Source organism: Cervus elaphus, chromosome 5 (assembly GCF_910594005.1).
Source record: "Cervus elaphus chromosome 5, mCerEla1.1, whole genome shotgun sequence".
In the NCBI taxonomy this organism is placed as follows: Eukaryota; Metazoa; Chordata; class Mammalia; order Artiodactyla; family Cervidae; genus Cervus; species Cervus elaphus.
The window spans coordinates 123126836-123154587 of NC_057819.1; the positions used below are offsets into that span (position 1 = coordinate 123126836).

General features: G+C 59.6%; 2 protein-coding genes across 8 annotated transcripts in view; one reads left to right on the forward strand and one right to left on the reverse strand.

The window, feature by feature from the left end:
• Positions 1–26420, reverse strand: part of BAHCC1 (BAH domain and coiled-coil containing 1) — a 60439-nt gene extending 34019 nt beyond the window's left edge. For 2 of the 7 annotated variants that reach the window (XM_043905236.1, XM_043905232.1), the window contains exons 1-3: positions 26226–26420; positions 22006–22406; positions 2699–2878 (exon numbers count right to left, since the gene is read on the reverse strand). In XM_043905236.1, coding sequence (XP_043761171.1) covers positions 2699–2878; positions 22006–22183 — 358 coding nt within the window. In that variant the 5' untranslated portion in view covers positions 22184–22406; positions 26226–26420. Of the gene's footprint in view, positions 1–2698; positions 2879–20993; positions 22407–25031; positions 25535–25582; positions 25748–26225 lie in introns of those variants that run through there. The other 5 variants (XM_043905238.1, XM_043905237.1, XM_043905234.1 and 2 more) reach the window with 4 other exon arrangements.
• Positions 22182–23568, forward strand: LOC122693262 (basic proline-rich protein-like). The gene is made up of 4 exons (XM_043900803.1): positions 22182–22432; positions 22522–22722; positions 23086–23258; positions 23387–23568. Exons 1-4 carry the CDS (start codon positions 22182–22184, stop codon positions 23566–23568), a joined length of 807 nt encoding a protein of 268 aa, XP_043756738.1.
• Positions 26421–27752: the final 1332 nt, after the last annotated feature.

Genomic DNA, 27752 nt, shown 5'->3' on the forward strand with positions numbered 1-27752 from the left:
GCCCATCCTGGGGACGGCGAGAGGACGAGGGTGAGGCCACACTGTGGAGCAGCCCGCCCAGGCAGCCCACCCTGCCCGCCAGCCCCCACTCTCCGGCCATGTCGCGTGCCCCCCGCCCCACCTCGGCCCCCCTTCCCCCTGAACACACACTGCAGAGAAACAGGCCCCGGCACGCGGGCAGCCAGCTGGCACCCAGTCAAACTAGCAGCCAGGCACGCTGCCAGGGCAGCCAGCCAGCCAGCGCTGCCACTCGCCCCGGCCCCGCCCGCCTGCCGGCCTTTACGCTGGGAGCTCACAGCGAGCCGGCCGCACCACGTGGCCTGTCAGAGCGAGGCTGCAGAGAGTGGAGGGCAGGGGAACCCCGTAGGAAGGGGGTCCCAGGCCGGGCAGCGCAACTGCAGGCAGAGAAGGGGAGACTGGGGCTCAGGCCTGGGAGGTGGTAGCGTCCCCAGGACAGACACACGAGCTACCCTCAGGAGGGACCTGGCAGGTTGGGGGTGCTCTCCCCAGGGGCCGCTGAACCCCTAAACTCATCTTTGGCCCGGGTGGGCCCTGCTCTCCCCTCCACTCTGTGTTCTGGAGCCTGTGTTCCATATGGGCAGCTCAGAGGCCTCCTCGCTTCCCCTTGTCCTGCTCCCCGCTGCATTTGCCCTCGGAGCCCACCGCCTCAACATGCACACCCTCCCCCATGAGACCGTGAGTGCACCCAGCCCAAGGAGGTGCCAGGGCTGGTTTGGGGCTGCTCCAACTGTCCTTGCCTTGGAGCAGCTGCCTTCCCGGAGTGCAGTGGGTAAGGGGTGGGTTGGGGGGCTGGCACCCTCCCACACACTGCTCCCCCACACTAGGGTGTGGGAACTGCAACTTGCCAGGTGGCTCTGGGGCTGCGGCTGAGGGTGGCGGGGTGCCCCGCAGGCCACGAGCAACTCCGCGGAGGCAGCCGTTGGCCGGGGGAAGTGAGTGTCTGGAGGCCGTTGAGGGCGCTATCTGCGGGCTGCCTCCCACCCACCCACCCCCGCCTCCCCGGCAGCCCCCAGAGGGGCAGGACAAGGCGCCTTCTCCCTGGGCCCCAGGGCAGGTGGCACTGCCCACAAACCGCCCTTCTTGCCAGCAAGGTCCTCAAGGGTGGGCCGGAGGGGCAGGGGGATATGTACCTTCTGACGCAGAGCTCTGCCATCCTGACCCTGACCAGGGATCACCGTGGCAGTCAGCCTGGCCACGCCCACGCCCCTGTGGCCAGGTCAGGGCAGGGCAGCGGCCGTGGGTTTGGTGGAAGCAGTCCTACACGGCTGCTGCGAGTATGCCCTGCCCGCCCCATGGCACTCGGCCCTCTCCTTCCCCCCACAGACGTTTTGGGAGCCAGACGCTCCCGCCAGGTCCAGGAGTTCGCCCAGCAGATGCAGAAGAGCTGGGAGGAACAGGGGAGCAAGGGGTGCCCAGCACGGCCAGCCCAGGAAGCCCCGATCCGGGGCCTGACACCATTGCACCAGGTGTGCCCTGGGGAGGCTGCAAAGAGGCAGGGGTGGGAAGCAGGCAGCAGAGAGGTCTGGGTCAGGTGTTTGCTCTGCCCACCTGGGTCCTCAGGGCCAGCCTGGCCGCCCTTCCACTGGGGAAGGGAGCTGCTCCTTATCGCCTACCCAACATGTGCGCTCCGCACAGCGCTTAAAGCCCAGATTATTTTAACAACTGTCCCTCACTCGTCACCTGTCCTGTTTGGAAAACAGCCCCTTTCTTGTTGCACAAAGAGAGGTTTCTCTCGCTCTCCAGCAGCGCTGGGCGCTAATCTCCCCGCCTGGAACGCGGGCGGCAGCGGGCGCGGTGTGTGGGTCCGCGTGCTCTGCAAACACAACGCCCGCCGCTCAGCAGTCATTGAGTTACGGCGGTGCTGGTGCCAGGAGCGCAGAGCCCTCTGTGCCCGCTGCCAACTGCAATTACCTCTCCGCGTGCCAGCCGCCGTCGGGCTTAACCCTTCCCACGCCATGGCGGCCGACTGGATACCAGCAACCTTGGGCTGGGGACACTGGGGCTAAGGGTCACTGCCCACATCACAGTGCCCAGGGGCTGAGCAGACAGTACGGAGCTGGGTGGGGGTGGTGACCTTCCCTGAGAGTGCCAAGGGGAACCTCAATATCCTAATAGGGCCTGCAGGGGCCCTCCAGCCAGCCACGAGGCCTGAGAGTGACACGTATGAGGCACCTACTGTGTGTACAAGGCTGCAACCGAGGGGAAGGCAGGGGCCAGGGAGGGACTGTGTTCTAGGCCAGGCCCCCAGGGTGGCAGCCTGAGTCTGTTGACAGCTCTCTCCTCCCCTCCCCTCCCTCCCAGCTGACACATCTGGAGCCCATGCCTCTCCGAGTCTGGGAGGTGGGCGCAGGCCTGCCTGGCCAGCCCAGCTGTGTTCCACATTTCCTCAGGTCCCCCGAGCCTTCCCGGCCCCACCACTTTTTCCCTCTCTGCCTGTCTCTGCTGCACATCTGGCCAGGACCACTGACTGGCGGGGCTGCACCCCCCCACTCTGTTTCCAACCAGTTACCAACTCCCCCATGGGGGCATCCTCGACAGGGAGGCAGCCCCTCGCCCCGGTGCTTGGCATGGTTTGCCAGCCACAGCAGGAGAGCCCTTTGCTTCACCACAGGCCCTGGGCACCACAATCAGTGGCTCTAGCTGCAGGGCACGGCTGGGAGCCTGGGCCCCAACTTACCTTCATGGGAGTGGGAGAACCAGATCTGGGACGTGGCGGGGTGTGAGCCCCGGTAGGCCTGATCCGAGGGAGACGGGGTGGGGCCACTGGGGTGCGCAGAGGCTGCCGAGCCCAGGCTGCTGGTGAGGAAACTGCCCATGAAAGAGGAGGCCGGAGAGTTTCCCATCAGGCGGCTGCTGGCTGTGGACACAGTGGGCGAGAATGAGTCTGGGCAGAGACCAGCACTAAGGAGCCCTTCCCCAGGGCTGACTCTCAGGCCCCAAGGTTCCCGGGCTTTTGTCTTCAAATAGCGAAGAAGCCAAGATGGGAGAAGTTGCCCGCTCCAGCCCTGGGGGCCCTGACACCCTCCTGTTCTTGCAAAACCCTGAAGATTGGCACTTCTGCTGAGTTGTCCTCCTTCACCCCGCCCGCCACCCCCGGCAACCAGGTGCCAGGTACTGTGGGAATAAACGTTCAGGGACCCAGGGCTTGAGGGAAATGTCGACCCTGTGGGCAGGTCTTCACTTCGGAGGCTGACTCCCCCAGGCCTCTTAGCTGCCGGCAGACCTGCCAGAGTGCACCTCCCGAAAAGGTCTAGGGTCGGCAGGTCTCAGCAGTCTCTGTCTGCCCCCCCGCCCAGGTGGCACCAGGGTTCTGGCCTTTCTCCCCCGTCGGGGGTCTTCAAACTTCTCCCCAGGTCGTTAACCACCTCATCACACTGGTGTGCCCTCTACCAGGTGAGCAAGAGAAGAAACTGAGGCAGAGCAAGAGAGAACCACAGGAGGAGAATGGACATGCCAGGATCTGCTTTAATGTTCCCAGGGTTTCTCAGGGTCAGGCCCTCACCGGTAGCATTGAGACGCAGTCATTTATGTTTCAGGATACTCAGCATTTCGCCCAGCAGCTAGCCTCCATGGCCTGCCTACCTGCACCCTGACACTGTGTCCCCATCTCTGCCCTGTCCAGTGGCCACGGCCAGGCTGATCGGGTCTCTCCAGGTTACCATGGCAACCAGTGGTTTGCCTAGGAATGATGGCCACAGTGCACTCTGCGCAGTGCAGCCCCCGGTGCCAGGCGGGTGGTCTGGGCTGCACAGTTCAGCCCCTACCCCAGCAGGGCCCCCTGGCACCTTGTCACCTCCATTCCATGGGCAGTGAGCCTGGCTTGGGACCATCCCAGGGGATGCGGAACAAGGTTCTGGGGGCTCACCATCCCATTAGGCTGAACGCAGCAGCCTGGCAGGGTTTGCAAGGGTTCTGGGGGCTCCAGGAGGCTGCAGGCCCGGCCCAAGGTGAGTCAGGGCAGCTGTTTCCCTACCCGGGAGGCAGGGGGAATTTGCAAATTTGTGATGCCTCATCCAGCCTGGCTTGGCCCTGGGAGCTTCCCAGACACGAGGTGACTCAGCAGAGAGGCGGCAAGGCCCTGGAGCAGGGGAGAGGGAGGGGCTGCCCCACCAGGACCCTGGCAGCTCCCCTTCACTTCCCTTCACTCCCATTTGAGGATGAGACTCGTGGATGAGAAAGGCCTCGCCTAGGAACCGGCCTCAGCGGAAGGGTCTGTGAATGCTGGCCAGATGCTAGGGTGTGAGCTGACCTCTGTGGTGGGTATCAGGCCAAAGGGAGACCCTGAAAGGACCAGAGGACCCAGGGGCAGGGGGCGAAGGTGTCCAAGAGCCAGGGACTTCCCAGACCGCAGGGCTGGGACTGCCATGGGCCCCGGCCAGACCACAGGCACGTCCAGCCAGGGGAGGAGACTCTGGGCTGGGAAGGGAAGTACTGGCCTCCCGGGCGGGCGGACAGAGCAGGCAGGAGATGGAGGGCGGTTCCTGCTGGGCTCCAGGGACCCTGGGGGGGGCCATGCTTGTGGGATGAGTGAGGCCTCTTCCTGCCTCACCCAGGCCCACCCCATGTCCCCCAGGCCTTCCCACCCCCGCACCCTCCCAGGGAAGTCCCTCCGCCCTGCTCTTCCTGGGGACAGTGGGAAGCAACCGAGTCCAGAAGTTGGTCTGGATAAAGGATTTCTCTGGGAGCTCGGCCTGAGAACCTTGAGTTCTCCCACAGCCCGGCGGGCGGGGGCAGTGGGCGGGCCTGAGGCTGGGCGGGAGGAGTGGCCTGGCATCCCATAGGGCCCCTCCGGTCCGGATGCAGGGAAACTGAGGCTCAGAGGTGACCCCCTTCACAGGGTCTCCCGCACCCCGGCATCCTGCATGGGCAGCAGGCCACCTCTGCAGACCCACTACCCACACCTCCAGGGACCACCCACCAGGGGCAGGTGGGGAGCATCCCTGAGGCCCAGAGGGGGATGTCTTCTAAGCTGGAACTGGGGTGGGGGTGAGGGAGATGTGGGACTTCCTGTCCCCCTCCCCCAGAAGACGTCCTGGCCCTGGCTGGGCACTCTTAAGGGTGCCGGTTTTGACACCATCCCAGAAGGGGGTGTCCCACTGTGTGGAAGCTTTGGAGGGGAGAGGCACTGCAGCTCAGCAGCCCTGGTCCCAGCTCCACAGGGCAGGGGACACACCAACAGGCTGAGCTTCCTGCTGTGTGCCCACCTTGCGCCAAGCCAGCCAGTCTCCCAACTTGGGGGACCCTCTTGGAGCCTTTTCCTGAGTCTATAAGGAAGGAACCCCTGCTCCTGAGTGTGGGAAGTGAGTGGCTGGGACGGCACTCCAGTCTTGCCCTTTGACCTCGGTCCGGGGCTCCCCAGGGCCCTCCTTTGCTCCAAGCCTTTTGGGGATGCCCCTGCTGCTCCATCTTCCCCAGCCTCATGGGCGGTTTGCGGCCCCAGTGTCTGGCCTCAGGCTGGACCATTTATCTCGGGGGCGGGGGTGTCTTTTCTCTCCTTTTTCCTTTCACATTGAAAACAGAAGAGCTTTATCACATGACTGTTATGTCTTTATATCTTCACTGTAAGACATTCAAATGACAGATACAACAGTTAGGAAGGAAACAGAGGTCACAGGGACCCCACTGCTCTGGGGCACAGCCACATGCATTCCAGGGACCACTTTCCGGGCACTCGCCCTGTGGGCCACCTGCGGATTCCCAGGTGTCCTCTCCTAAGGCCCTAGCCTACAGCAGCAGGTCCTGCCAGGGGCTCTCAGACCCCCTGACCAGCAGGCCAGCCCTGGGGGATGGGCGCTGGGCAGCTGCAAAGCCAACTCCCCTGACGGGCCCCCCAGCCAGGACCCTGCTCAGTTGGTGGGTTCCATGAGCCTTGTTCCAAAAGGGTCAGTCTCCTCCCGCCATCCTGGGCTAGAAGTCTGCAAGCTGCCGCAGGTCTGACAGGCTTTGCCAGGTGGGCACTGCCATGGTGGGTGTCGGGGAGGGGATGGCTGGCACCCAGAGCCTCCCCCATCCCACCTGACCCCTGACCCTCAAACAGAGCATCCATGCTCCCGTGTCACTTCCACCTCCAAGGACTTCGGCCATGGCCCTGTGCCCAGCTAGCAGAGGCATGGGCAGACCTGGCTGCCACCTCCCAGCCCCCACCCGCCGACCAGTAGCCAGTCCCAGACAGAGCCTGAGCAGAGGCGGCCTGGGCCCCGGCCAGGGCTGGAGCTGCATGGCCAAGTCTGGCCGGGAACTGGGCTGGAGACTTCTTTCCTCTTGGCAAGGTCCTTGCCCACGGAGTGTTGTGGTTAGCAACCCGGGAGGGGATAGTGGGAGCCCCGAGCAGCAGGAAGGGCCAGAGGGGCTTTCGGCTCAGAGCCCGCCCGGGGGCTGGGAGCCCTGAGCCTGGCACTGTCTGCCCTAACCCTTCTCACAGCCTTGTATTAACTCAGGTCACCATGATCCCAGGTGGCGGGCCCACCATGGGACTGACGAAGGAATGGGCATCATCACTGTTGGCCCTGCAGCCTCTGGGGTTTGGATGTGGCCTGTCAAGGGAGCATGGTCACGGTGGCCTGTGCCGTGTCCTCTAGGGGCTCGCGGCAGAGCCATCTGGCCAAGCTGAACATCCTCACAGGACAGAGACCTGAACAGGGTCACTGAGGCAGACGGTACTATAACCACACACCAGCCCCCAGCCCGCTGTCCCCACTGTCCGGCCAGCCCAGGCCAAGGTCTGCAGCCCCAGACACAGGGCTCCAGCCCCGACTCCAGCGCCGCCTCAGCTCTGCCTGGGACACCACGGAGGCCTGGCCCGGGTGCCGGGCTGGCTGAGAAAACCGCTCCGGAAGCCAGAATGCCCGGGAGGGCTGGTTGACACCCCCCACCCCCTGCCATGGCCCAGTTCCTCAGGCCCGGCCCTCACCCCCGGAGGCCTACTCGTTCCCACGCCCTGAGGCCCAGACAACCCAACCTGGACCGGGAGACAGGCCGTACCTGGGCCCAGGCCGTGTGGCGACTTCCAGCTGCCCCAGCCGGACAGGGCTGGGCTGGAATCCCCTGACTGCCTAACCTGCGCTCACAGGGCCATTCTGTGCTGGCCGTGCTCGAGGCTGCCCCACGTGCCCCCAGGAGAAACCAGGGGGTGGGGGCCCTTCTCTGCCAACCTGTTTGCCAGGCCCACATGCTACAGCCAAGACATTCAACAGAAGTTGGGCAGGCCAGAGGGGTGCTGATGGGGCCCCTGCCGTGGAGTCCAGGGCTGCTCCAAGGAGCTTCCAGTCCAGGGAGTGTCTGACGGGCAGCAAAGTCACCAGAGCGCAAAGGGCTGGCATTCCGGATGCTGGCCCTGGGGCCCTAGATGACCTAGGGCCTGCCCACCTCCTCTGCCTCCAGCCTCTACCTCCCCGTCAGCCAGGCTGACGGAGGGACAGACAGAGAAGGGCTTGGGAGAGCCCGGGAGCAGGAGTGGGAGCACGGAGTACAGCAGCGGGAGCATTTGTTTTGACTTAAGCGAGCTACCTTTTCTGGAAACAGTGAAATGGGTTGTAAAAAAGCACATACACAAAAGACCTCCCTGTGATGGCTGGCAGCCGCTCCTGAGAGTCAAGCCCTTTCCGGCTCCCCTGCCGCTGCTGGAGGCCCAGCTGATGGGCCGCTGGCACAAGGCTCCCCAGGGGTGCTGTGTCTGGCGGCTGCGCCCTCCCACTGCCCAGAACTGCTCCCGCCCTGCTACTCACACCTGCTCAAGGCACCCCACCGCCCCCAGCCCCTGGCAGAGCCTGCCTGGGCGCTGGGGACATCCAGCTCCCCTGGGGCCATCCCTGGGTTCTCCCCCAGGACCTCAGGGGCAGCTGAGACACTGCCATGACGGGTGGCCTGCCTGGGAGGCCAAAGTGCCCCTCAGGTACTAGGCCAGGCCCCCCCTCCCCCCCGAGGGAGCCGACTGGAAAGGAGGCGGCAGGAAGGGTAACAGCCCACCACGTGGACTGTTCACATTCCTCTCATTCCAGGAGAGGGAAGGGGAGGGCGGATGTCCATCCCGGGTGTCCGCGTGGACAGAGGTGGAGAGACCTCGGTCCAGCCTGCCTACAGGCGGGTGGGTGTCCATCTGTCTGGCCACCCAGGAGAAGAACGCGGGGAGAGAGACAGGCCTGGGGATACCAGGCCCAGGTGGGAGGGGCTGCTCTGGACTGATCCATGGGAAACCCAAAGCGGGTAGAGCAGGGTCTGGGCCGTAGAGGCAACCCTGCACTGCCGGCCACCAGACCTGCTCTGGGTGCACACGCGTTTGAGGGCTCAATTCCTGATGCCACCAGGGACACTCCCTGCTGGGCTGGAACCCACCAGTGGCCCAGGCATGAGATAATATGTATGCGTGTGTGTGTGTGTGTGTGTGTGTGTGTGTGCACGTGGGCACTCAGGGGTGTGTCTGGGTGTGTGTGCATGGCTGAGAGTGCATATGGGCAATGGTCACGCACACAGGCTACAGATGTGCATGGAAGTCTGGGGCCAGGGCTCTGAGTGTGCGCTCAGGATGCGGGTATAAATGCCTGGCTCTGAGTGTGTGCAAGGTGGTGACTTGTTCGCATGTGAGGGACTCACACACAGGCTGGGCCAGCCCTCAGGGACGCTGCTCCCCAGGGTCACACCTCCACCAAACCGGTCTCCTTACTGGCCCAGACTCTGAAAAAGGCTCCTGGCCCTGCTTCTGGCCATCCTCTGCTGCCCCAGCCTGCGTCCCTGAGGATGCCATCCAATAACCCCAGCTGCCGTCCACAGCCCTGAGATGATTCAGGGACCAGAGAAGGAGGCGAGACAGGCCTAGGGAGGGAGGGAGGAAGGACAGGAGAGAAGGAAGAGGCTGGAGGCAGGAAGAGAGACAGCTGCAGTGGTGGGAGAGGGGGTGCTGGTGGGAGGCGGCATGTGGGGGCCAGCAGTGGGGACAGAAGGCAAGCCTCCGCCAGCCCCGCCCTGAGATGTGGGGGCAGCCCCAGTGAGGGGTGTCTGCCCAGAACACGCAGGCGTCACATGGGAGGCCCCTCTCCGCTGGTCCAGGAGAACCTTCCAGAAGACCCGCTTGGCCCAAAGGCAGTGTCTCTCAGGCCATAATAGGAAAACTCTGTGGTTGCTGAGCCACCAGGCCCACAAGTGTAGAGGCAATGATGACAGGGGACAGGCCCAACCACCAACAGCCCAGAACTAATAAAAGAAAAGGAAAACCGGATGTAAGTCTGGTTCTTATTAAAAGGGTAAATTTAGCTTTTTGGCTGGAGAGGGAGGGGGGCGGCCAACACTCCCCCCTGGGGCCGCCCTCGGACTCTGGTCGAGAGAGTGACTCAGAGGGCTGCTCCCCCTCCTCCTGTTCTTCGCACCTTCTGGGGTCTCCGCCTCCATTCCCTCTCACACCCTCCCTGGCAAGCAGCCAGCACTCCCCCTCCAGGACACCTCTGAAGGCCGGGGTGGGGGGGGTGCATGGGGAGGTGACCAGCACCACCCGCTCCAAACCCCGCCAGCCAGAGAAGGAGCCTCAGCCAAAGCATCACACCATGTTTAAATAAGCCAGCTGCAATGAGACGAATGCCCTAGGGGCTGTAGTCCACTGTGGACATCGGGGTGCACACACCCCCCCCACCCCGAGCCCCTGGACAGGGTCAGAGGAGCCCACCCTGTTCTCCTACACTCCATCTGCTGGACCCAGGCACTCAGCATCTCGAGCTGGTCTGGGACACCCCTCTGTCTCAGCTGTGAGCAGGCAGGGGAAGTGGGGAGCAGATGGCAGGGTTGGGGGCGGGGCTGTGCCTCTCCAGGCAGAGACCTCCAGGGAGCCCACATTCTCGAATTTCTGACGGGCCACCCTCTGCAGCCCATTCCTGTCCTCTGAGGCTCTCAGTAGACCTGGCCTCCCCACCCGACTCGAACGTCCGTGACAAGAAGCAAGAAAAGGCCTGGCACTGGGGCTGGGGCTGCTCCTGGCTCCTGGCAGGAGGAGCACTGGGCGGGGGGCAGCTCGCTGGGGAGCGGGATCCCCCACAATGTGTTCCTGGGGGCAGCGCTGCCCACCCCACATGAGAAGGGAGATGGGGCAGGGGGCAGGGTGCACCCAGGGCTCCATATCCTTGTAGCTTCTTCTAACAGTGCTGCTCTGACAAACCACCCCACTCCCTTCAAAGAACAGAGAGAAAAGTATTTTAATTTCCAAAGACGGTGAGTATAAGCAGACAGAAAAACCTCAATTCTCTGATGTACAAACTACAATATTTCTGGGAACTGTTGAAATGAGCAGGGCAAGGAAAGCTGTTTCTGAGGTGGAGAAGGGAATCCCACTGATCTGAGGGTCCCAAATAGGGATATAGTGCCAGCCAGCCCTGGGGAGCCAGTAGGGGAAACAGGCTCAGGGCAGTCCCGCAGGAGCTCCCAATGGAGAGAAGACCCCCGGCACACGCAGCTAGCTCACAGCCTGTGCACCCAGCCCTACACTCCCCCAGCCCCACTGCAGGGCGTGCCTGGGCAGCAGGTGGGGGTGGGGATGGGGTCAGGCAGAGAACCAGCCTTGGATCTCCAGCCCAGAAGCCTATACTCCCATCTCCCGATGTGACCACAGGGCAAGCAAGTTGGCTTGCTGAGTCTCCACCACCTGGATCCCACCTGCTTCAGGGGCAGGGGGCAGCAGGGAACTCAGCCCTGAGCCTGAGGACTGACTCTCTTGCCTGATTCACACGCTGGGCTTAAAGCAAGTGTCATTGGCAAAGGCTCTGCTGCCAGAGCAAAGGAGGGGGCTCTGTTCTGGGCTGCCCGAGTAGGACAAGGTCTCCAAAGGGTACCCTTCACCCCAGTCTAGAGACCACAAGATGCACCTTGACACTCCCAGCCATGTAGTTCAGCAGTGGGTACCTGGGCCAGCTGCCCACTCCCCAGGAGGGCCCAGGCCATGGTGGGGCTGCCCTGAATCTCCATTGGTTCCAGGTAGTCCAGGGCGAGTGCCCAGGGAAGCTAGGGCACCTGCTGACCTCGCTAGGGCAGGCAGCTGATGTGGGAATGTGAGAAGAAAGTGCTGCCTAGACCAGACAGCATGAACGTCCTTGTCACCCAAGCCACAGACTGGGTCCGGAGTTCCGGCCAGAGAACGAAGTTCTAATCCAGCTCAATCGTTAGACAGTCACTGAGTGACCACGGTGTGCAGAGTCACCCATCCTCACCCTGGCATCCAAGGAAGCCGCAGGCTGCCCAGGCACCCAGGCCTTCAACAATGGCCCTCGGGCCTCTCGGTGACCCACACTGGCCTCATGGCTGCTTGGGACCATCTCACTGGCCTGTATCTTGGAGCAGACTTTTGACAGGTAGAAAGATGCTGCTGCTTGTGTGTACCTTCCAACTTTTCTTGATTTTACCTGTATTCACACTTGTTAAGGGCTTTTTAAGAGTTCGCCTAAAGATGCATTACAATTTAATTGAGCTTTCATATTAATATTAATTTAAAACAAATTAAAAGCTTATTTTTAGGAGACCCAAAGGGATGCAAAATGTCTTGAAAAAGGGACTGGCTTCAGGCAAACTGCCCTCAAGTGACCCGCTGGCCAGACATGTGGCAGGTCATCTGGACAGGGCAGCTGCCCCATTGGGCAGACCGGCAAGCCCTGGGGGACCCCAGGTCCGGCTCCCTCACCTGCATCCTGTGCAGGCCGAGGAGGACTGTGCCCATGGGCCAGGGACAGAGGGATCTGGTGGCACCCTTCCGCGTGGTGCTGCCGAGGCCAGGAGGTGCTGCGGGCAATAGCCCGGTCCTGTCCTCACTGCATCCGTGTCTGAGCCTGGGTCCTGAATCCTGCCTGCCGGCCGCCAGGACCCTATATGGGGTGATGAGAGGAGGCGTCAGGGCTGGTACCCCACCGAGTGAGAGCTGCCTGGGGCAAGGAGAAGCCACCAGGATCTGGAGAAGCAGGGCCTGTGGGAAAGAGCCTCCAGGAGACGTGCAGGCAGCGGGTCCCACTAACTGCCACCAGCCCCAAGCAGCCACGCGCTCCTGCCAGGCTGGGCGCTGAGGCTGAGAACCTGGAGCAGCTCTGAGGCCTCCTGGTGCATAAATGCTGTGAGAAAGAGTGGTGCAGCGTGGGGGCCCCACCTGGCGATACAACGCTCCAGTGCCCACAGCCCCTCACTGCCACACCTGCCGGCCAGGGAAGCACGCGGAGCAGAGGGTGAGGGGCCACAGCCCTGCTCCCTCATGTCTCCTGAGCCCTTATTTTTCTTTTGTTGGTTGACCCCCCAGTTCTTGTCTACTCAGTCACCCAAACAGCCACCATAGAGGGGAGGGGAGGGGGCAGCTCTCCGCAGCAAGTGTCCTTCCTGACCCCCCAGGCCTTAGGGCCTAGGTGAGGCCACTGGCTTCTACCCTCTGATCTATCATAGATGCCCCATCACACACAGAACCTCCTGTGGATGATGAGAGGCACCTGCAGAGGGTGCCGGGGGCCGGTCAAGAGATAGACAGGAAGTGGCCCTACCCCGTGCCCAGCTTTTGCTCCATCAGGTCCCTCCTTTGCTGCAGCAGGACAGGGCAGGGGAGTCTCTGCAGGGACGGCCCCCTTCCTGAGCCTTGTTCCATCCCCACCGGCCCCTTCTCTCCACAGCCCAACCTCACATGTGCACCCAGGGGCCAGCCCGGGTGCCATACAGATGACGCTGGGCTGTACTGCCCAGTGGACCACTCCCTGCCACGCTCTTGCCCCCTGCCACCGAGTATGGCGCTAAGAAGGAGGGGACTGCCCTTTCTGCCAATCTGTTTGGCTCTGAGACCTTTTTAAGACACAGTCTGGGAGCTTCTGCAGATGACGCTTCTGGAAGGTGAGGAGACGCTGATCTGGTCCCTGCGAGGTGGCCACGCAGGCTGGAGACACTGCCAGCGTGACTGTCTCCATGTGTGGTCAGGTATGGGGCGGTTTTCAGTGTAGAGACCAGGGCCAATCCAGACTCCTGTGTTTCCTGCCCTTCTCTTCCAAACGAGGTTCTCCCAGAGCGTTATCGTCTCGATTTTCCAGTGTGGCGGCACACTGGTAGGAAAAAACCGAACAGCACTCTCTCCATGTCTAAAGGCAGGTGCGTGCTTTGCCTGTGTGCACAGACACGCGTACCCCCTCTCGCCCCAGCCGTCCTGCAGGGAGGGAGGCCCATGACGGCCAGGCCCAGCTCCGGAGAAACAGAGGGATGGAAGGCAGAGACACCCTGACTCAGGACCCTGCCGTCCCTCAGGGAAGGTGGCTCCGTGTGGAGGAGGACCGGGCTGCTGCGAGGCCTGGTGAGAGAGACTGCCAAGGGCGGTTAGGGCCAGAGGTCACGGGGATCTGCGCCTTGGTGACTGTGGGGGCTGCCCAGGTGGGAAGATTCCAAGAGGGGCAGGGGAACGGGGCAGAGAAGGTACTTGAGGCAGCAAAGAGGGGCGCACAGGCGGCCGGAGCCTGTTCGTGGCTGGGCATAGATGCTGAGTACTGGGAATGCTTGGGGACAGTGGAATGACAAGAGTAGAGGGTGGGAGCTGGCCTAAGGTGTGCGGGGGATGCTTGGGGAAGGGAGACCTGGAGGGAAAGAGAATCAGGGCTGAAGACTCAGATAGGCTTGGGACTGACTTGCAGGTCGGGGCGGGGCAGGGCAGGGAAGCTGACCGGCACCTCCTAGAGGAACTGGGCATGGGCTCAACAGAGACATGACTTTTTCAAAGCTATGGTTTTTCCAGGAGTCATGTACGGATGTGAGAGTTGGACTATAAAGAAGGCTGAGCGCCGAAGAACTGATGCTTTTGAACTGTGTTGTTGGAGAAGATTCTTGAGAGTCCCCTGAACTGCAAGGAGATCCAACCAGTCGATCCTAAAGGAAATCAGTTCTGAATATTCACTGGAAGGACTGATGAAACTGAAACTGCAATACTTTGGCCACCTGATGCGAAGAACTGACTCATTGGAAAAGACTGACACTGGGAAAGATTGAAGGTGGGAGGAGAAGGGGACGATGGACGATGAGTTGGTGGGATGGCATCACCGATTCAAGAGACATGATTTTGAGCAAACTCTGGGAGTTGGTGATGGACAGGGAAGCCTGGAGTGCTGCAGTCCATGGGGTGGCAGAGAATCGGACACAACTGAGCGACTGAACTGAACTGAACAGCTTCACTGGAAGAAGCCTGGGGCAGGTGCTGGGAAAGGACCAGCTCCAGTTCAGTGGAAACCAGAAGATGGGTTCCATGGTGACAGAGGGAAGGAGGGGGCTGAAGCAGGGGCAGGCAGCTCACCAGCATCAAGCCCAGCCTGTCAGGCTCTGAATCTGCCATCTAAGGTCACTGGGGACCTTTAGGCTCCACCTCCGGCAGCTGGCCAGGAGCTGCAGGATGGAGCAGGAGGTGGGAAGTGGAGACAGACCAGAACACACATTCTGATCACTGGGCCCACTGGCTCTCCCCCAGGCCAACTGGGATGTGATTCCTTGAAGGCCCATTGTGTCTGTGAGTGAGTGTGTGTGTGTGAGTGTGAGCACGTGTGAGTGTAAGGACATGCCTCAGGGTGAGAGCACACGTGAGCAGGTGTGATGCGTGTCCATGCATGTGTGAGCTCAGCCAGTTAACGTGCTGGCGAGCCTGTGGGGACGACGACATGGTCTGTGCCTCTGCCCCCAAAGGGTACACAAGCAGGGCCAGGCAGCAAGGCTGGTGCTAAGCTGAAGCCTGCCACATGGAGCTGCCCTGAGAAGCTGGTGGACAGCAGCCTGGCTCCTTCCCCACCCGCATCAGCACATCCCCACCCTGGGTCCTGCCCCTAGGGTCTCATCCCGCTGTGCCCAACCTTCCTTCTCTTCACCCCCATCCAGCTGGGCTCCCAGCACGCCTGCCTTGAGGGTAGGGGGCCCTTCCTGGCCTGACTGTGTGATGTTGGGGCCATGGTGTCCTCCCCAGAACTGCCTTTGAGAACAAAGTCCCAAGGAAGAAAGGCCTTGGCTTCCCTGAAGGAGGAGGAAAGGGATAGAGCCAAGACTGCCTCTTCCCAAGGAGATGGCAGAAGGTGGTTTAGTCCATAAACCACCACTTAAATGTAGCTGATGATTCTTTCTCACTTGGCGGGGTGCCCCCAAAAGACAGCCCCAGGCCACCCTGGGGGACCCCAGTCTGCCGCGCAGGGGCCTCCCTCGGCAGCACAGGCATCCTCTGCCCCTCCCCTGAATTTCTGGTAATTTCTACTGGAAACCAAGTCCCTGCACTTGGATGAAGCAGGACTGCTGTAACTTTCCTTTTGGTTCCAGGCACACAGTGGGTCCCCCTTCCCCAGCGTCAAACGTCTTCGGATCTAAAGACACTGGACTCTTTGTTGGGGGCCCTGGGGGGAGGGGCGAGGGGGCAGGGAACCCAACCCACCTGTTCATTCCCTCCTCCTCCTCTGCCCCAGCTCTAGGTCAGAATGAAAAAAAAAAAAAAAAAGCTTCCTGGCTGATCCAATCTGGAACCTAATCGTCTGGACAGCTGCAGCAGCCCTCGGATGCCAGCCCGGCTGGCTCCCTGCTTGGGCACTGGATGCCTCCCCACCAGGCCCTCAGCCTGCTGCAAACCCACACCAAGCCCCTATGTGGGGCTGGGGCAACTCCCACCCTGTGCCCCCCGCTTCCAATCCCTCACCCAGTTCCCACCGACTGGTCCCCATTCTCTGGTGGCAGCTGCTGGCAGGGCCACAGGAGGCAGTAATATTATATATTACAACAAACAGGGGCGGCCCACTGACAAATAGGCCTGCGTGATCTAAACGGTATATTATCCCATAAAAACGTCAGCGGGCAGGGCGTCAAAGCCGAGACGGAGCAGCGGCCCCTGAGCACAGGCTGCAAGGCCCGAATCTTCCTTGGCACAGCCCGGAGCTGCAGGGATGTGTTCTAGACAGTGCATGCTGGTTGTGATCTTGTTGTTTGCTTTTAATCTTGAATCTTTGGTGGGAGAAAGAAGGCCCTAGAGGTTAATAGGGATCAAGGAACCCCGAGAGAGCTGTCCCCTGGCGGGTGAGGCAGGTGGAGTGCAGCAGTGCGAGTCACCTACTGCCAAACAGTGGGTGCTGCACCTGAAGCTCTGGCATCAGCTCGAGAGCTCTGGCACAAGGCCCAGCAAAGACCTCCGAGGATGGCCTTTCCAAGGGGCACCCACCTTTCCAAAAGGCTGCTGGTAGTGGCCCGAGTGAGAACTTTCTCTGGATGGGTGATGACGGCCCCCCTTCCGAGGGGCTAAGGCAGCACCTCTGCCCTGGGGGGATGGTTTCTAGTCATCAGAAGTCATCCAAGGTGGATGCTGGTCAATATGGCATTGACAGGGCTACTGCCGCCTGGTGACGTGAGGCTGGGAAGAGAGGCAACGCTCCAAAGGCTGTGCAGGACTTTCTTGTTGGATTCTCTAGGCAGAGATCAGCCCTGAGGCCACCCAGGTGGAGTCCCCAAATCCCTTCCATGCTGACCTCTGGCCAGTGTGTGCAGGGCCCCTCTGAGAAAGCCCTGAGCAAAGGGCTGAGATCAGGGCAACTGGTGGGAATCCCCCTGAGACTCTGGCCACGCCAATCAAGGCAGCTGCCCGCCCTGCTGCACAGGGTCCCTGGGGTAGAGGGGCAGCTCCCATCTTTGGGGGCCTATATTCAGATATTTATGGTAGGGAAGAGGGCAGGCGGGGTGAGGGGCCCCCAGAGGCCTCTTTCAGAAGAAAGGGCAAGGGGGCCCTGGGGGTGGTGACCAAGGGCCCCTTCCACCCAGAAAGCACTCATTCCCAGTGGCACTGGCTGAACTCTATCTGAGCTTGGGAATTCCCAGCTTACAGCCGGTCCCAGGCTCAGACCCTGGAGCTAGACCAGGGGCATTCTGGGAACTGTAGTCCTTTGGGAGTTGGGAGGGCCTGCTGGGATTTCAGGGGGTGGGGTGGGCATCCCATCAAGAGCAAGCAAATAAGCAGAGACAGCAAAGGAGGTTACCCTGACCCTAATCCCAAGGTGGAAGTCTGACATTCCTGGGAAATGGCTGAACTTAAGACATCTGCTCCCTGAAAAGACACCAGCCAATATTGGATTCCAGCCTCAGATCACACCCGCAGTGGCTTCCCTGAGCAAACTGTCTGGAGCTCTTATTTTGGTGAGGAGACCTGGGAACTCCCCAGAGAGGAAAGACCTGGCCTGAAGTTCCCCAATGCCTTTCCTCCTCTGGCAGCTGCCTCCAGACCGCAGGAGAGACAGGGGTGCTACCTGCTGGGCTCCCGGAGAGGCTGCAGCGCATCCCGCACACTCTCGCACATTATTTATGCTCACAGCCCGCGCTGATGACATATGTAAGTTGACAGCGAACATCCTATCAACTTGCTGGAGTGTATCTTGATTGTTAAAACACACTCTTAAAGGTGTACGATCATTTATCAAATTAAAATAGCGGCGCCTTGCCTGTCCCTTTTCTGCCTTCCCTGACCACTCCCCTGTAGCCTCCCTTCTTCTCTGGCCTCCTGGGCATCCTGCCCTTGTACCCAGGCCCTGCTCCTCGAGTGGGGTGGGGGGAGGGGAACCCTGTCCCTGCTTCCAGGGACCCAGACTCAGCACCCCCTCCCTATCCTACCCCAGGCCAGGGCAAGCCCACTAATCGCCAAGAAGTGACAAACGCCAGAAGCCCCACCAATTAAATCTAAACTCAAGCAAAGCTCAGTGGCCAGTAAATTATTATTTTTATTAGCTTGAACCAAGTTCCCGTAAGAGAGAAAGTCAACTTGCTCCCATGAATGGCTCTTGTATAATTTATTTAACTCTGTGCTCTTTGCCAAAGCCTGGAATATTTTTAGCTCGTTCTGTTGTTGGATTTGGCTTTTTTATGTGTGTTTCTGAGGGGTATTTTTAGCTCCCTCCATGTTATTCTAACAGCCTCCTGTGCGTTTTGTCCTGTCTGTGCGGGCTGTTGAACCCAGTCTCACAGCAGACGAGGGAGATTTCTAAGAATAAACGGGAGCATTTGGGGGTGATGAGGGATCCGCACAAGGCCACTCCCTGCCTCGCTGGCTAATTTGCCTTAGTGCTCACGTGACCTGGATATTCCTATAGGAATATCCCTGTAGGAATAATCAGACATGGGGGCAGTACAAGCCCCACTGAGAAAAAACCCACATTCCAAAAATGGCTTCGTTGGGGTGGGTGAGGCGGCCGCAGCCTGGCCGGTCCACGCGGCCGCCGGATTCTGGGCTCCACAGGGCGGCCGTGGCTTTGATGTTTGCTTCTGTCACTTACAGAGCAGGATGGGTAGAGTCTTCGGAAAGTAACTCTTTTCACACCTACTTAATGTTGGTAACGGTTGCTGAAACACTCCATCGTGTCATTGAGTTAATGAGGTATTTACGAAATTGTAATTTTTTTCCTATACGAAAAAATATCACATGAGAACGGAGGGGGATCCTTTGATGGGGTCTTTTTACATCAGGAAAATTATCCCCCCTACACACTGCATTTTTCTTTTTCTTTTTGAGATTAAGGATCAGAAACACTTTTAGCAGGAGAGAAGTTTGTGATTCTCCCACCAGAAGGAACCTGCCGCCCTGTATACTCCCAACAACAACCACAGGCCCAGGGCACCTGGCTTCCAGGTCGGGCCATTTACACGCCAAAGAAGCCAACAGAAGGGGCGGAGAGGAGAACCCACCCGCAGTCACATAGTCGAAACCTCTGCCTTCCTTGGGCGGAGACCCAGTGATTCTCCTTTGGCCCCAAGGGCGACACACAGAAAAGGATGAAGGGCAGTAGCTGTAGCTGACCGGCTGCAAGAGGGGGCAGGGACCCGGCTTCTCCCAGGCAGGGCTGCCTCCTACTAGACGCGCTCCCTCCGAGGAGAGGCGCGATCCCCAATCGCTCCAGGCAGTAGCACTGATGAAAAATCTTGGGCTGGTGTGTTGTTGATTTTCATTTTTTCCCCCCTAGATTTCACAGCTTTGCCTCCGGACCATCTGTATTAGAGACAAAATCTAACACTGCTCTAAAAATAATGATTCCAAACATTCTAATTGCACCTTTTGGTGACAAGGTTACCAGAACAGCACTTTACCATAAAACCCTACAGCCCGATGATAAAGCTATCCGCACTTTCATTTTGAGAAAAACAATGGGAGAAGCCCTGGAGCCCAACATCCCATCGGGGTCCTTCAAGCTGACATTATGAAAGCGCTGGGTGGGGGCAGCACTGGAGGAGCGCAGGGAGGGAGACCCTTGGCCCAGGCTGGGGGGCTGAGCCAAGGCGAGGAATCCTCAGAAGCCAGGGACTCGATCTCCGGTAGCTGGATCCTACTCCCGTGTTAGAGCTGGACAAATAGGAAGAAGCTCGGTGCAATTTTCCTTTCAGCAGGGTAGTCAGTGGAGGGAGGGGTAGGCTGGGCTGCTGCAGCCTGGCTTATGGACCTGAGGCCATCACGGAAATGGGAAGAAAGTCCGCCAAACTGGCCATTTTGAAATCCGCACACGAGATGCAAAAAAAAAATTTTTTAATTATACTTTTTCCCTTTTAAACTCGATCATATATAGATAGAGACCAAAGCAAAGTAGTCTGAGGTATAATTCTTTTTTTTTTTTTTAATTGATGTAGCTAAATTTTAAAACCAATACAAGATCCTGGCTTTCAGCAATTTCAAAAGCCTTTCAGCGGCAGATGTTCTAGCTGGACGCTCTCAAGGCCAGCCTTCCAGTCACAAACGGGTTGAACAACTCTAGGCACAATAGGTCTCTCTGGTCCCCCGGGGAGGTGGAAGCAGCCTCCAGGAGCAGTGGACGTGTGAGCCCCCAGTTGCCCCCTGAGGGTGCCCTGGGGACCTCCAGTGCGCTCTAGAGCACCCTGCATATGGGGAAGGTGAGTAGGGTCTGGGTCAAGGACACAGACCAGGCCAGCGCCCACCTGATTTCTCCAGTCCCTCCATGGCCTATGATCCAAAAACCACGTGGTCAAACTTGGAATGAGCAAGACAATGGTTCGGGTCACCCAGACCATGTTCCCACCTGGCCTGGTGGTGCCTGCATCTGGATATGAGAGCAGAAAGCAGAAATGGCGGCTGACCAGGATCTGCCGAGGGCTGTGGGCTGTTGAATAGGGACGAGGGAGGCAGCAGTGACTTAAACTGATGGGGAATCCAGCCTGGCCATGCCCCCCCGCCCCCCACTGCCCCCAGGAGGGCATGGCCCCAGCCTGTCTGTGCACTACTGGGACAGCCTTGGTGTCAGGGGCTCTTCTGAACCCTCGTTTCTGTTACCCTCCAGGCTAGTGAGCATGGCATATGGCATGGGGGGGGGTGATGCATCCAAAAAAGACTAGGGACGCTATGGCACTGTCCCTACAGCTACTACAAGCCCCCAACCACAGCCCCTCAGTGTGAGCTGAGCTGGGCAGGCAGCATCTCCAATGCAGAAGCAGGAGAGACAAGCACAGGGACAGTAAGGACAGATATTTAAAATCACCGATTGCCCAGGCAAGTGCTTTTGCTCTTTTGAGTTATAAATCTATAAGAGGAAAAAAGCAAGGAAGAGGGAAGAGCGAGGCAGAGGAAAAAAGCACCCTTGCAGAAGGCTCGCCCTGGAACAGGAAACACGGGCGAAGCACTGATTCCAGGAGAGGGCTGAGTCCAGCCCCTCCACTCCCAGCTTGCTCTAACTTTTTGAATCTCATGTTGTAAATGCTAAAAGCCCATTAGTAATTAAGCAATTTCTCGTTATTTTTTTTCTTTTTAGGAAATTTATGTTTTTCTTTCTGACTGCCCTCCCTTCTGACATTTTCCCTTCTAGCCTGACTCTGCCATCCGTTTTAATCCACACACTAATTGTAATCCCATTAAAGCAGATATAATTTTATTAGTATTCACAGTTCATCAAGCTAGCAATAATAACTGTTACTGCCAAATTAACAACAACAACAACAAAAAAAAGAGGCAAACAACATTTCTAATGTTTAGAACAAACTGTAAACAAAAGCAAGCCAACCTTCCAGGGTGACCAGCGGGTCCCCAAACGCGCAGCCACTCTGGCTTCCTGCAAGCTCAGCCGGCGCTGGCCAGTGACCTCCAGGGTCTCGGCGAGGTAGAGGCCCCTTTGCCACCCTCTGCCTGGCCCTGCTTCTCCTCTGACCTGGCTCGACAAGTAGTATCGAAGCCACCCCAGAGGGGGACCGTTCTGGAGATTTGGGTCAGCTCTGCCAAGGAACAGCTCTTTCCCGGGAGAGGACTGGAGTGCAGGGAGGCCCCAGCTCTCTTCTCTTGGAGCAAATCTGCGAACTCGCCTGCACCGAAATCCGGCGGCGGCCCCCGCGCCGCCCCCAGCCGAGCCGGCGCCGGCGTTGCCCTCCCCCAGAGCGCAGGCCGAGAGGCTGGGCCACGATCTGGCCACGCTTTGTCCGGCTTTAGCAGGATACCAGAGGCACTTGTTAAAGCAAATGCATCCCCTGCAAACCCATTCTCGCCCTGACACTTCAAGGCTTTATATAGAAACAGGATTTGCTCGTCTTACACCAGCAGTCCCTATTAACGCTCACCCCGCGCACACACCGCCCTAATCCGAGAGGCCGCGGCACTCCCCTCCCCAAGTCACAACAGCCGTTTTTGTTCCCGCAGAAAAGTGGCCTCGTTGTCCCAGCCCCGGAATGTCTTAAGGATGTGAATGCAAAATGCAGAAATGAGGTTTCCGCGGAATTTAGTTCTTCGGCAGGAAGGGGTGGGGGAGGGTGCAGGAGGGGAAAGGCTTTATTTTTAGCCGGCTCCGGGTCTGCCCCTCCGAGACCCTGGGGGACCCCGGGGAAGGGCGCTCTAAACCGCGATGATCCGGCTCGGGGGGCCCCCGCAGGACGCGCGGGCCGCCACCGGTGCCGGAGCAGGGAAATGAAACCGAAGGCTTCTCCGCAAACGCTCCGAGAGAGGAGGGGCAGGCTCCCATCCGACCCTCGACCGTGCCCACCTCGCGGCAGGGTCTCCTCTCCCGCGCCCGCCCGGCTGGCACTGACCTGTGTGCGAAGCCATGGGCAGCGGCGACGGGAAGTACTTTCCGGGCTGGAAGTGAGCGGGGGGCTGCGCGGCGGGCCCGGGCGGGGCGAGGCGCGCGGCGGCGGCGGCGCTGCGGTGGCCCAGGCTTCCGCGCTCCGACAGCAGATGAGGCGGCGGTGCGAAGTCGCGGCCATCCATGCCGGGCCCCGGCCCCGGCCAGCCGCCGCCTCCCGGGAGCAGCACGGCCGGGGCCCGGGGGCGGCTCGGCGCGCAGGCGGCGCGCAGGCGGCGCGGAGGAGGCGGTGTCTGGGGTCACCCGCGGCGGCGGCGGCGGCGGCGGGGCCGGTCAGCACGCGGGCGGACTGGGCTCCTCGGCGGGCGGCCGCGTGCCGAGCCGGCGGCCGCCGTGCGGATCCATAGTCTGCGGAGACAAGCAGAGGAGACTAGGTGACTTGGGGGTTCGGCTCGCCCGGGGGTCCCCGCCCCCGCCCGTCCGCCTGCCACCCTTTTCACCCCTCCGGCCCGAGTCCCGCCAGGACGGGCGGCCGGGCCCCGAGCGCCCCGCGCGTCTTCCCGCTGCACGCGCGCGCGTGGGCCACCCGATCTCCCCCGCGCACACGCACCATCCCGGCCACGCTCGGTCCGGAGGAGCCTGAGGGAACCCGGCCGTACCGCTCGCCGCTTCCCCTTCGCGGGTCCCTGCGGCGAGGGCGCCGCGGCGAAAGGCTGCTGGCTCCGTTGGGTGATAAAAACCCAAATCTGCGAAGCCATCACGCAAACACACACACACACACACACACACACACACACACACACGCACACCCTCTCCCCTCCCCCGCTGCCCAAAGGTGTCTCTGAGGAAAGGCCTGGGGTCCACGCTAGCTTTTTTCTTCTCTCTCCATTCCGAGGTCCAGCTTTTACTGCATTCTGCTTAACCGAATAACCATGCTAATTAAGCGAGTAATTTTATTGATTGTAACTCAAGAGTTTTTTTTTTTTTATAACCTTCCTTTTTTTCCCCTCTCCCATCCCCCCCATGCGTCTTTTGGTCCATTCTTTTGAACCCGCCGCTCCTCCCCCCCCCCCCCACCCTGCCACAGCCCTAACGGGACCAAGCCCCCACCCCGCAATGCCGAGCTCGGACCCTGGGCCAGCTCCCGGAGCCCCAGGGGTCTACGTCCGCCGGCGGCGTCACCTGAGCCGCCACGCCGCAGTGCCCGGCCGGCCGTCCGGGAGCTTCCTAGCGAGGTTCAAACAATCACCCCGCCCCCCGGTGAAATTCGCCCAGGATCTTCCTCTGCGAATTGGGGGTTTGGTGGGGGCCTCTTTGAGAGTCAGAAATTGTTCTTCCTCAACGCCCCAAATCGGCCACGGAATTTCTCCCTTCGGCGCCTGCCCTAGGTCGCTCGCTGAGCCGAGGCCGTTCTCCGCACGGCCCGGGGACGTGGGGTTTGCGACGCCGGGCTCGGCCGCAGGGCCGCGGACAACTGGCCCGGCCCAGGGCAACCTTCGTCAATGCCCAGGTCCCAGCGGACCCCTGGCCTCCGTCGTCCACCTCCACCTCTCGGCTGAGTCACTTGTAATGTCCCCCACCTCCCTTCTCTTCCACCCCCACCCAACGCGGAGAGTCCACTCCGAGGCGAAATTGGAGACAATTTCAGACGCTGAGTATTAAACGACGAAGCAAGCAACATAAACTGAACAGCTGTGCGCCCGCGTGGACCTCTTTCATTTTGCACATTTCTCATTTCCTCAGTCTGCATTGTTTTAACGTTTGATATCACTTCGAACAAAAGGGAGATGGGCAGGCTCAATATTCTTAACTGTGAACTTTGCAGAAAGTCTTCGGATTTTTTTTTTTTTAGTCGTCCCACCGTGACAACAAAGCGATTAAGATGTTTTCCATTTTGTGAATACTATTTAAAATTACTATATTTAATGCTACAGGTTCTACACGTCTTATTTGCAGACTGTTTTGTGTTTGATTTAATCTATAACCGAAAACATAATGTATTAAGCGAATACATATTTGCTCAGCTGATAAGCTTTTTAATATTTATTCGGAGAGCTTTTGCATTGTAAATAAACGGGACCCACACAAAGAGTTCTCTTTGTCTCTCAACTTCCTACAAAGGGGTTTTGGGCTTCCTCCTCTCTAGGGATCTTCAGCTCTCTACCCCGGTCTAACAAATCACTCAGCTCGCCGCCGCTCGGGCCTACAGAGCGAACGCCTGGCCTCAGGACCGGGAGAGCGCCGGGCGAGGGGGCTGCCCGCGCTGGGGTCAGGGGAGGGAGGGGCTGCCCGCGTGGGGCTTAGGGCCTCCGGGCAGCAGCGAGCTGCGAGCCGGGGGGCACGGGGCGGGACAAAGGGAAAGAAGGAGGGGAGGGAGGTCGAGAACCTGCGGCTTCAAAGGCGCCGGAGGCCCGCGGCTGCGCGCACGGGGGGTGGGGGGCTTCCCAGCGGCCTCCGGGAAACCGCGTATACTATGCTTTTGTTTTGTGGGGTTTCTTTTTTCCAATAAGAAATTCCAAAATTGTCGAGAAAAGGAGTTGCTCTCGATTCTCGGGACGCGGGCTTGGCTACCAGCAACAGCTTTAATCTTCACCTTCTGTGGGCCAGATCGATCCTTCCCCACCAGCTCTCCAGACTTTGACTCGGAAAGGGATGGGCTGTTGTCGCCCCTCCGTGCCGCGGAGATTCTTACCAGGTCGGAGGGGCTTTCCTTTGTGTTCTTGGCTCTGGGGAAGAGGCCGCGCCGCGCCTCCCAGTCCGCCAGAGAGCGGCTCCCGGGGGCCTGCGGAGCACGAGCCCGGCAGGGAGCGGGGCGGCGACGCGCGGCCGCCGCCGCCTGGGCCCGAAGTCTCGGATCCCAGGTGCCGCCATCTGCGAATCCCAGGGCTCCGAGCCCCCTCCCCCCAGCGCCGAGAGACCGCAGCCCGCGTCGGGTCGGACTTGGAAAGGACACCGAGCGAAAGCGGTGGCAAGCCAGGGGCCCCCGCGCCGGCTGGAAAATCGCTGACAAGGGTATTTTGGAAAGAGTCGAACCTCGAAACGCTGGGTCCTCCCCAGGACTCCGCGGCGCGATCCCAGGAGTCGCCAGTCTCTGCGCATGGCTCGAGCGCTCCAGGATTGTGGGAGCGGCTCCTTCGGTTTTGCTTCGGTTTTAATTTAAACACGGAAAACCCTCCCTTTGCTTCTGCCGCCCGCATCCTCCGGCGCCGTCTCCCGGTGCGCTGGCGCTGTGGGGCCTGCAGGCTGGGCTGGGCCCCGAGCACACCCGGCGCGTGCTGCTCGGGCGCCGCCGTAGAACCCGCTCCCTGCGAAACGGTCGCGCCCGACACCCACCCTACTCCCGCCAGGAGAGGACTGAGGCCCGTGGCCGCTCCGGGCCCCCGCACCCCAGAGCGCACCCGCCCGCAGATGCCGCCTCGGGGGTGGTGGTCTGAGCCCTGCGCGCCGCCCGGAATGCGCTCGGTGAGAAAACCACTCTTCGCTGGCCTCGCTTGGCCCCCTCCGCCACAATCAGCCGCCCCAGAAAAATTTTTTCTGAAATGTCCAGAAATGAATTAGGCTCTGGAAAGAGAACCCCCACAAACCTCGCCGTTACCCCTCTCCGCCCGGTCCCTCGCCCCGCACGCGGCTGGCGGCCGGCAAGCCCCTCTGGTAGGCGGCTCGGCCGCCTCGGCCAGCGCGAGCCAGCCGGTTCCCGGCGCCGCGGAGCGACCGGGCGGAGCTGACCCAAGGCCGCTCGGGGGAGGGGAGCAGCGTGGGGGGCGGGGGTGCAAACAATTGGGGTTCATTCGTGGTGCCGCCAGAGCCGGGAGCGCGTTGGCTGCGTCGGGAACCTCGCCGACTGTCTAGCCGGAGCTGCCCGCGCGGCTTTCGCCGGACGCAGCCTGGCGGTCCCTGTCCTGTCGCGATTATTTATTTTTAATGCTGGGTGTCGATCGAGACAACAAGCGCTCAGAGCAAAGCAAGGACGCATTACGGGGGGAATTTTAAACCGATCGATAAGATTTTTCAGAGGGGAAAAAAATCGCTATTATATATAGTCCATTAAAAAAAAAAGCCTGTTCGACATTATAACGGATTTTTTAAAAGGGAAGATATATACTTAACATCGCAACCCTGAATTTCTCTTACTAAAAAAAATTGTAAATCCCCAAAGCCAAAATAAAAATAAAATAATAATAAAAATAAAAAAACAAAAAAAAAATGAAAGCAATTTCAGTTACTTACTGGAGGTTGTTTCCTGGATACAATTGAATGCAATACAATTAAACCAGTAAATGTGACTTTGTTTTGTATTCCTATTGGTATTTTCAATGTGCTGACTGTTGCACTGTAAATGCACCGCTTCCACAACAACGACTCTAGCGAGCCCATCCAGAGCGGCTCTCAAACCTGCAGCCCGGCGCGGCGAGCCACGGGCCCTGCATACTAATAAGCTCGTGCCACTCAGCCCGGAGCAGCCCGTGCGTTGATTGGCCGCGCGGCCCTCCGCGGCCGGGAGCTCGTGCCACTCATTCGGCGTAAACAGGCCTCCCAATAGGCTGGCGCCGGGCCAGGGAGCTGCCAATCAGGGAGCAGCAGGGCTACTACCAAGCCCGATGGCGCCTAATTCAAGCCCGGCGACTGCGCAGCTCCTTTGCGCAGATCGTTGCTGCTGAATGGGAATGTGTTGGCGCAGGGCGGGAGAGGGAGCAGGGGCGAGTGGGAGCGCTTATCCACGCCGAGGGGAAGGCTTTTGCTTTTTTTTTTTAATTTAACCCAGCAGGTCTAACGTTTGGCGTCCGGTGCACAGAGGCCAGATGATACAGCATCACGCGTTGAAGCAGATGCTTTTAAAAATACCTGGGATGTCTGGCAGGTGGCTGAACCCGGCACAGGTAGGCCCGAGATCCAAGCATAAAGGCCTCCTCGGGTTGCCTGGCCCTACCACCACTTCGAGGCCTCCACCTGCTCTGACCAAGCTCAGAAATGCCTGCACGCTCAAAGTCTGGGTACCACGGACTCTTGAGTCGCCGGCCTGGTCCTCTCCTCCTCTTTCCCCAGGGAGCAGAATCGGGGGAGAAGTTCTTGTGTCTCTGGCCACGTATCTGCCGACCCTCAGTTTTTATTCCCCTTGGCTATATTTTGCAACGGAGCACTGATGAAAATGAAAATCGGTGATTTATGGCCATGACAAAGATTGCCCTTTTTTCATCTGCAACTAGATCTTTTAAATATGTTCACCTTGATACCCACAGTGTGAAAACCATGCACAGTATTTTTTTTCAGTGTTGCTCTCCTGCATATCTGCTAAATTCTTGCCCTAAATAAAAAAGCTACTAAACAAATATCTTCATCTTAATCAGATGCAAACTACTTTTTAGGTTATTCTTCAAATATTTCTGTTAGAGTTTGGTTTCCCAACGATGCTATTTATGCTCGGGAGTCAAGTCTATGTCTTAGTGACGACGGATACATTACTTTTACTCCTCTAGGTGCAGTTCTGCTTCCCCCTCCGGGGGGACAAAAATGATATTTAAACTAGATGCCAACCAACTAGGTCACGCGCGGTAGAAATTATCCACCGGTTCATTCCGGTAGGGACCGCCGCCGCCGCTAAGTCGCTTCAGTCGTGTCCGACTCTGTGCGACCCCATAGACGGCAGCCCACCAGGCTCCTCTGTTCCTGGGATTCTCCAGGCAGGAATACTGGAGTGGGTTGCCATTTCCTTCTTTAATGCATGCATGCATGGTAAGTCGCTTCAGTCGTGTCCGA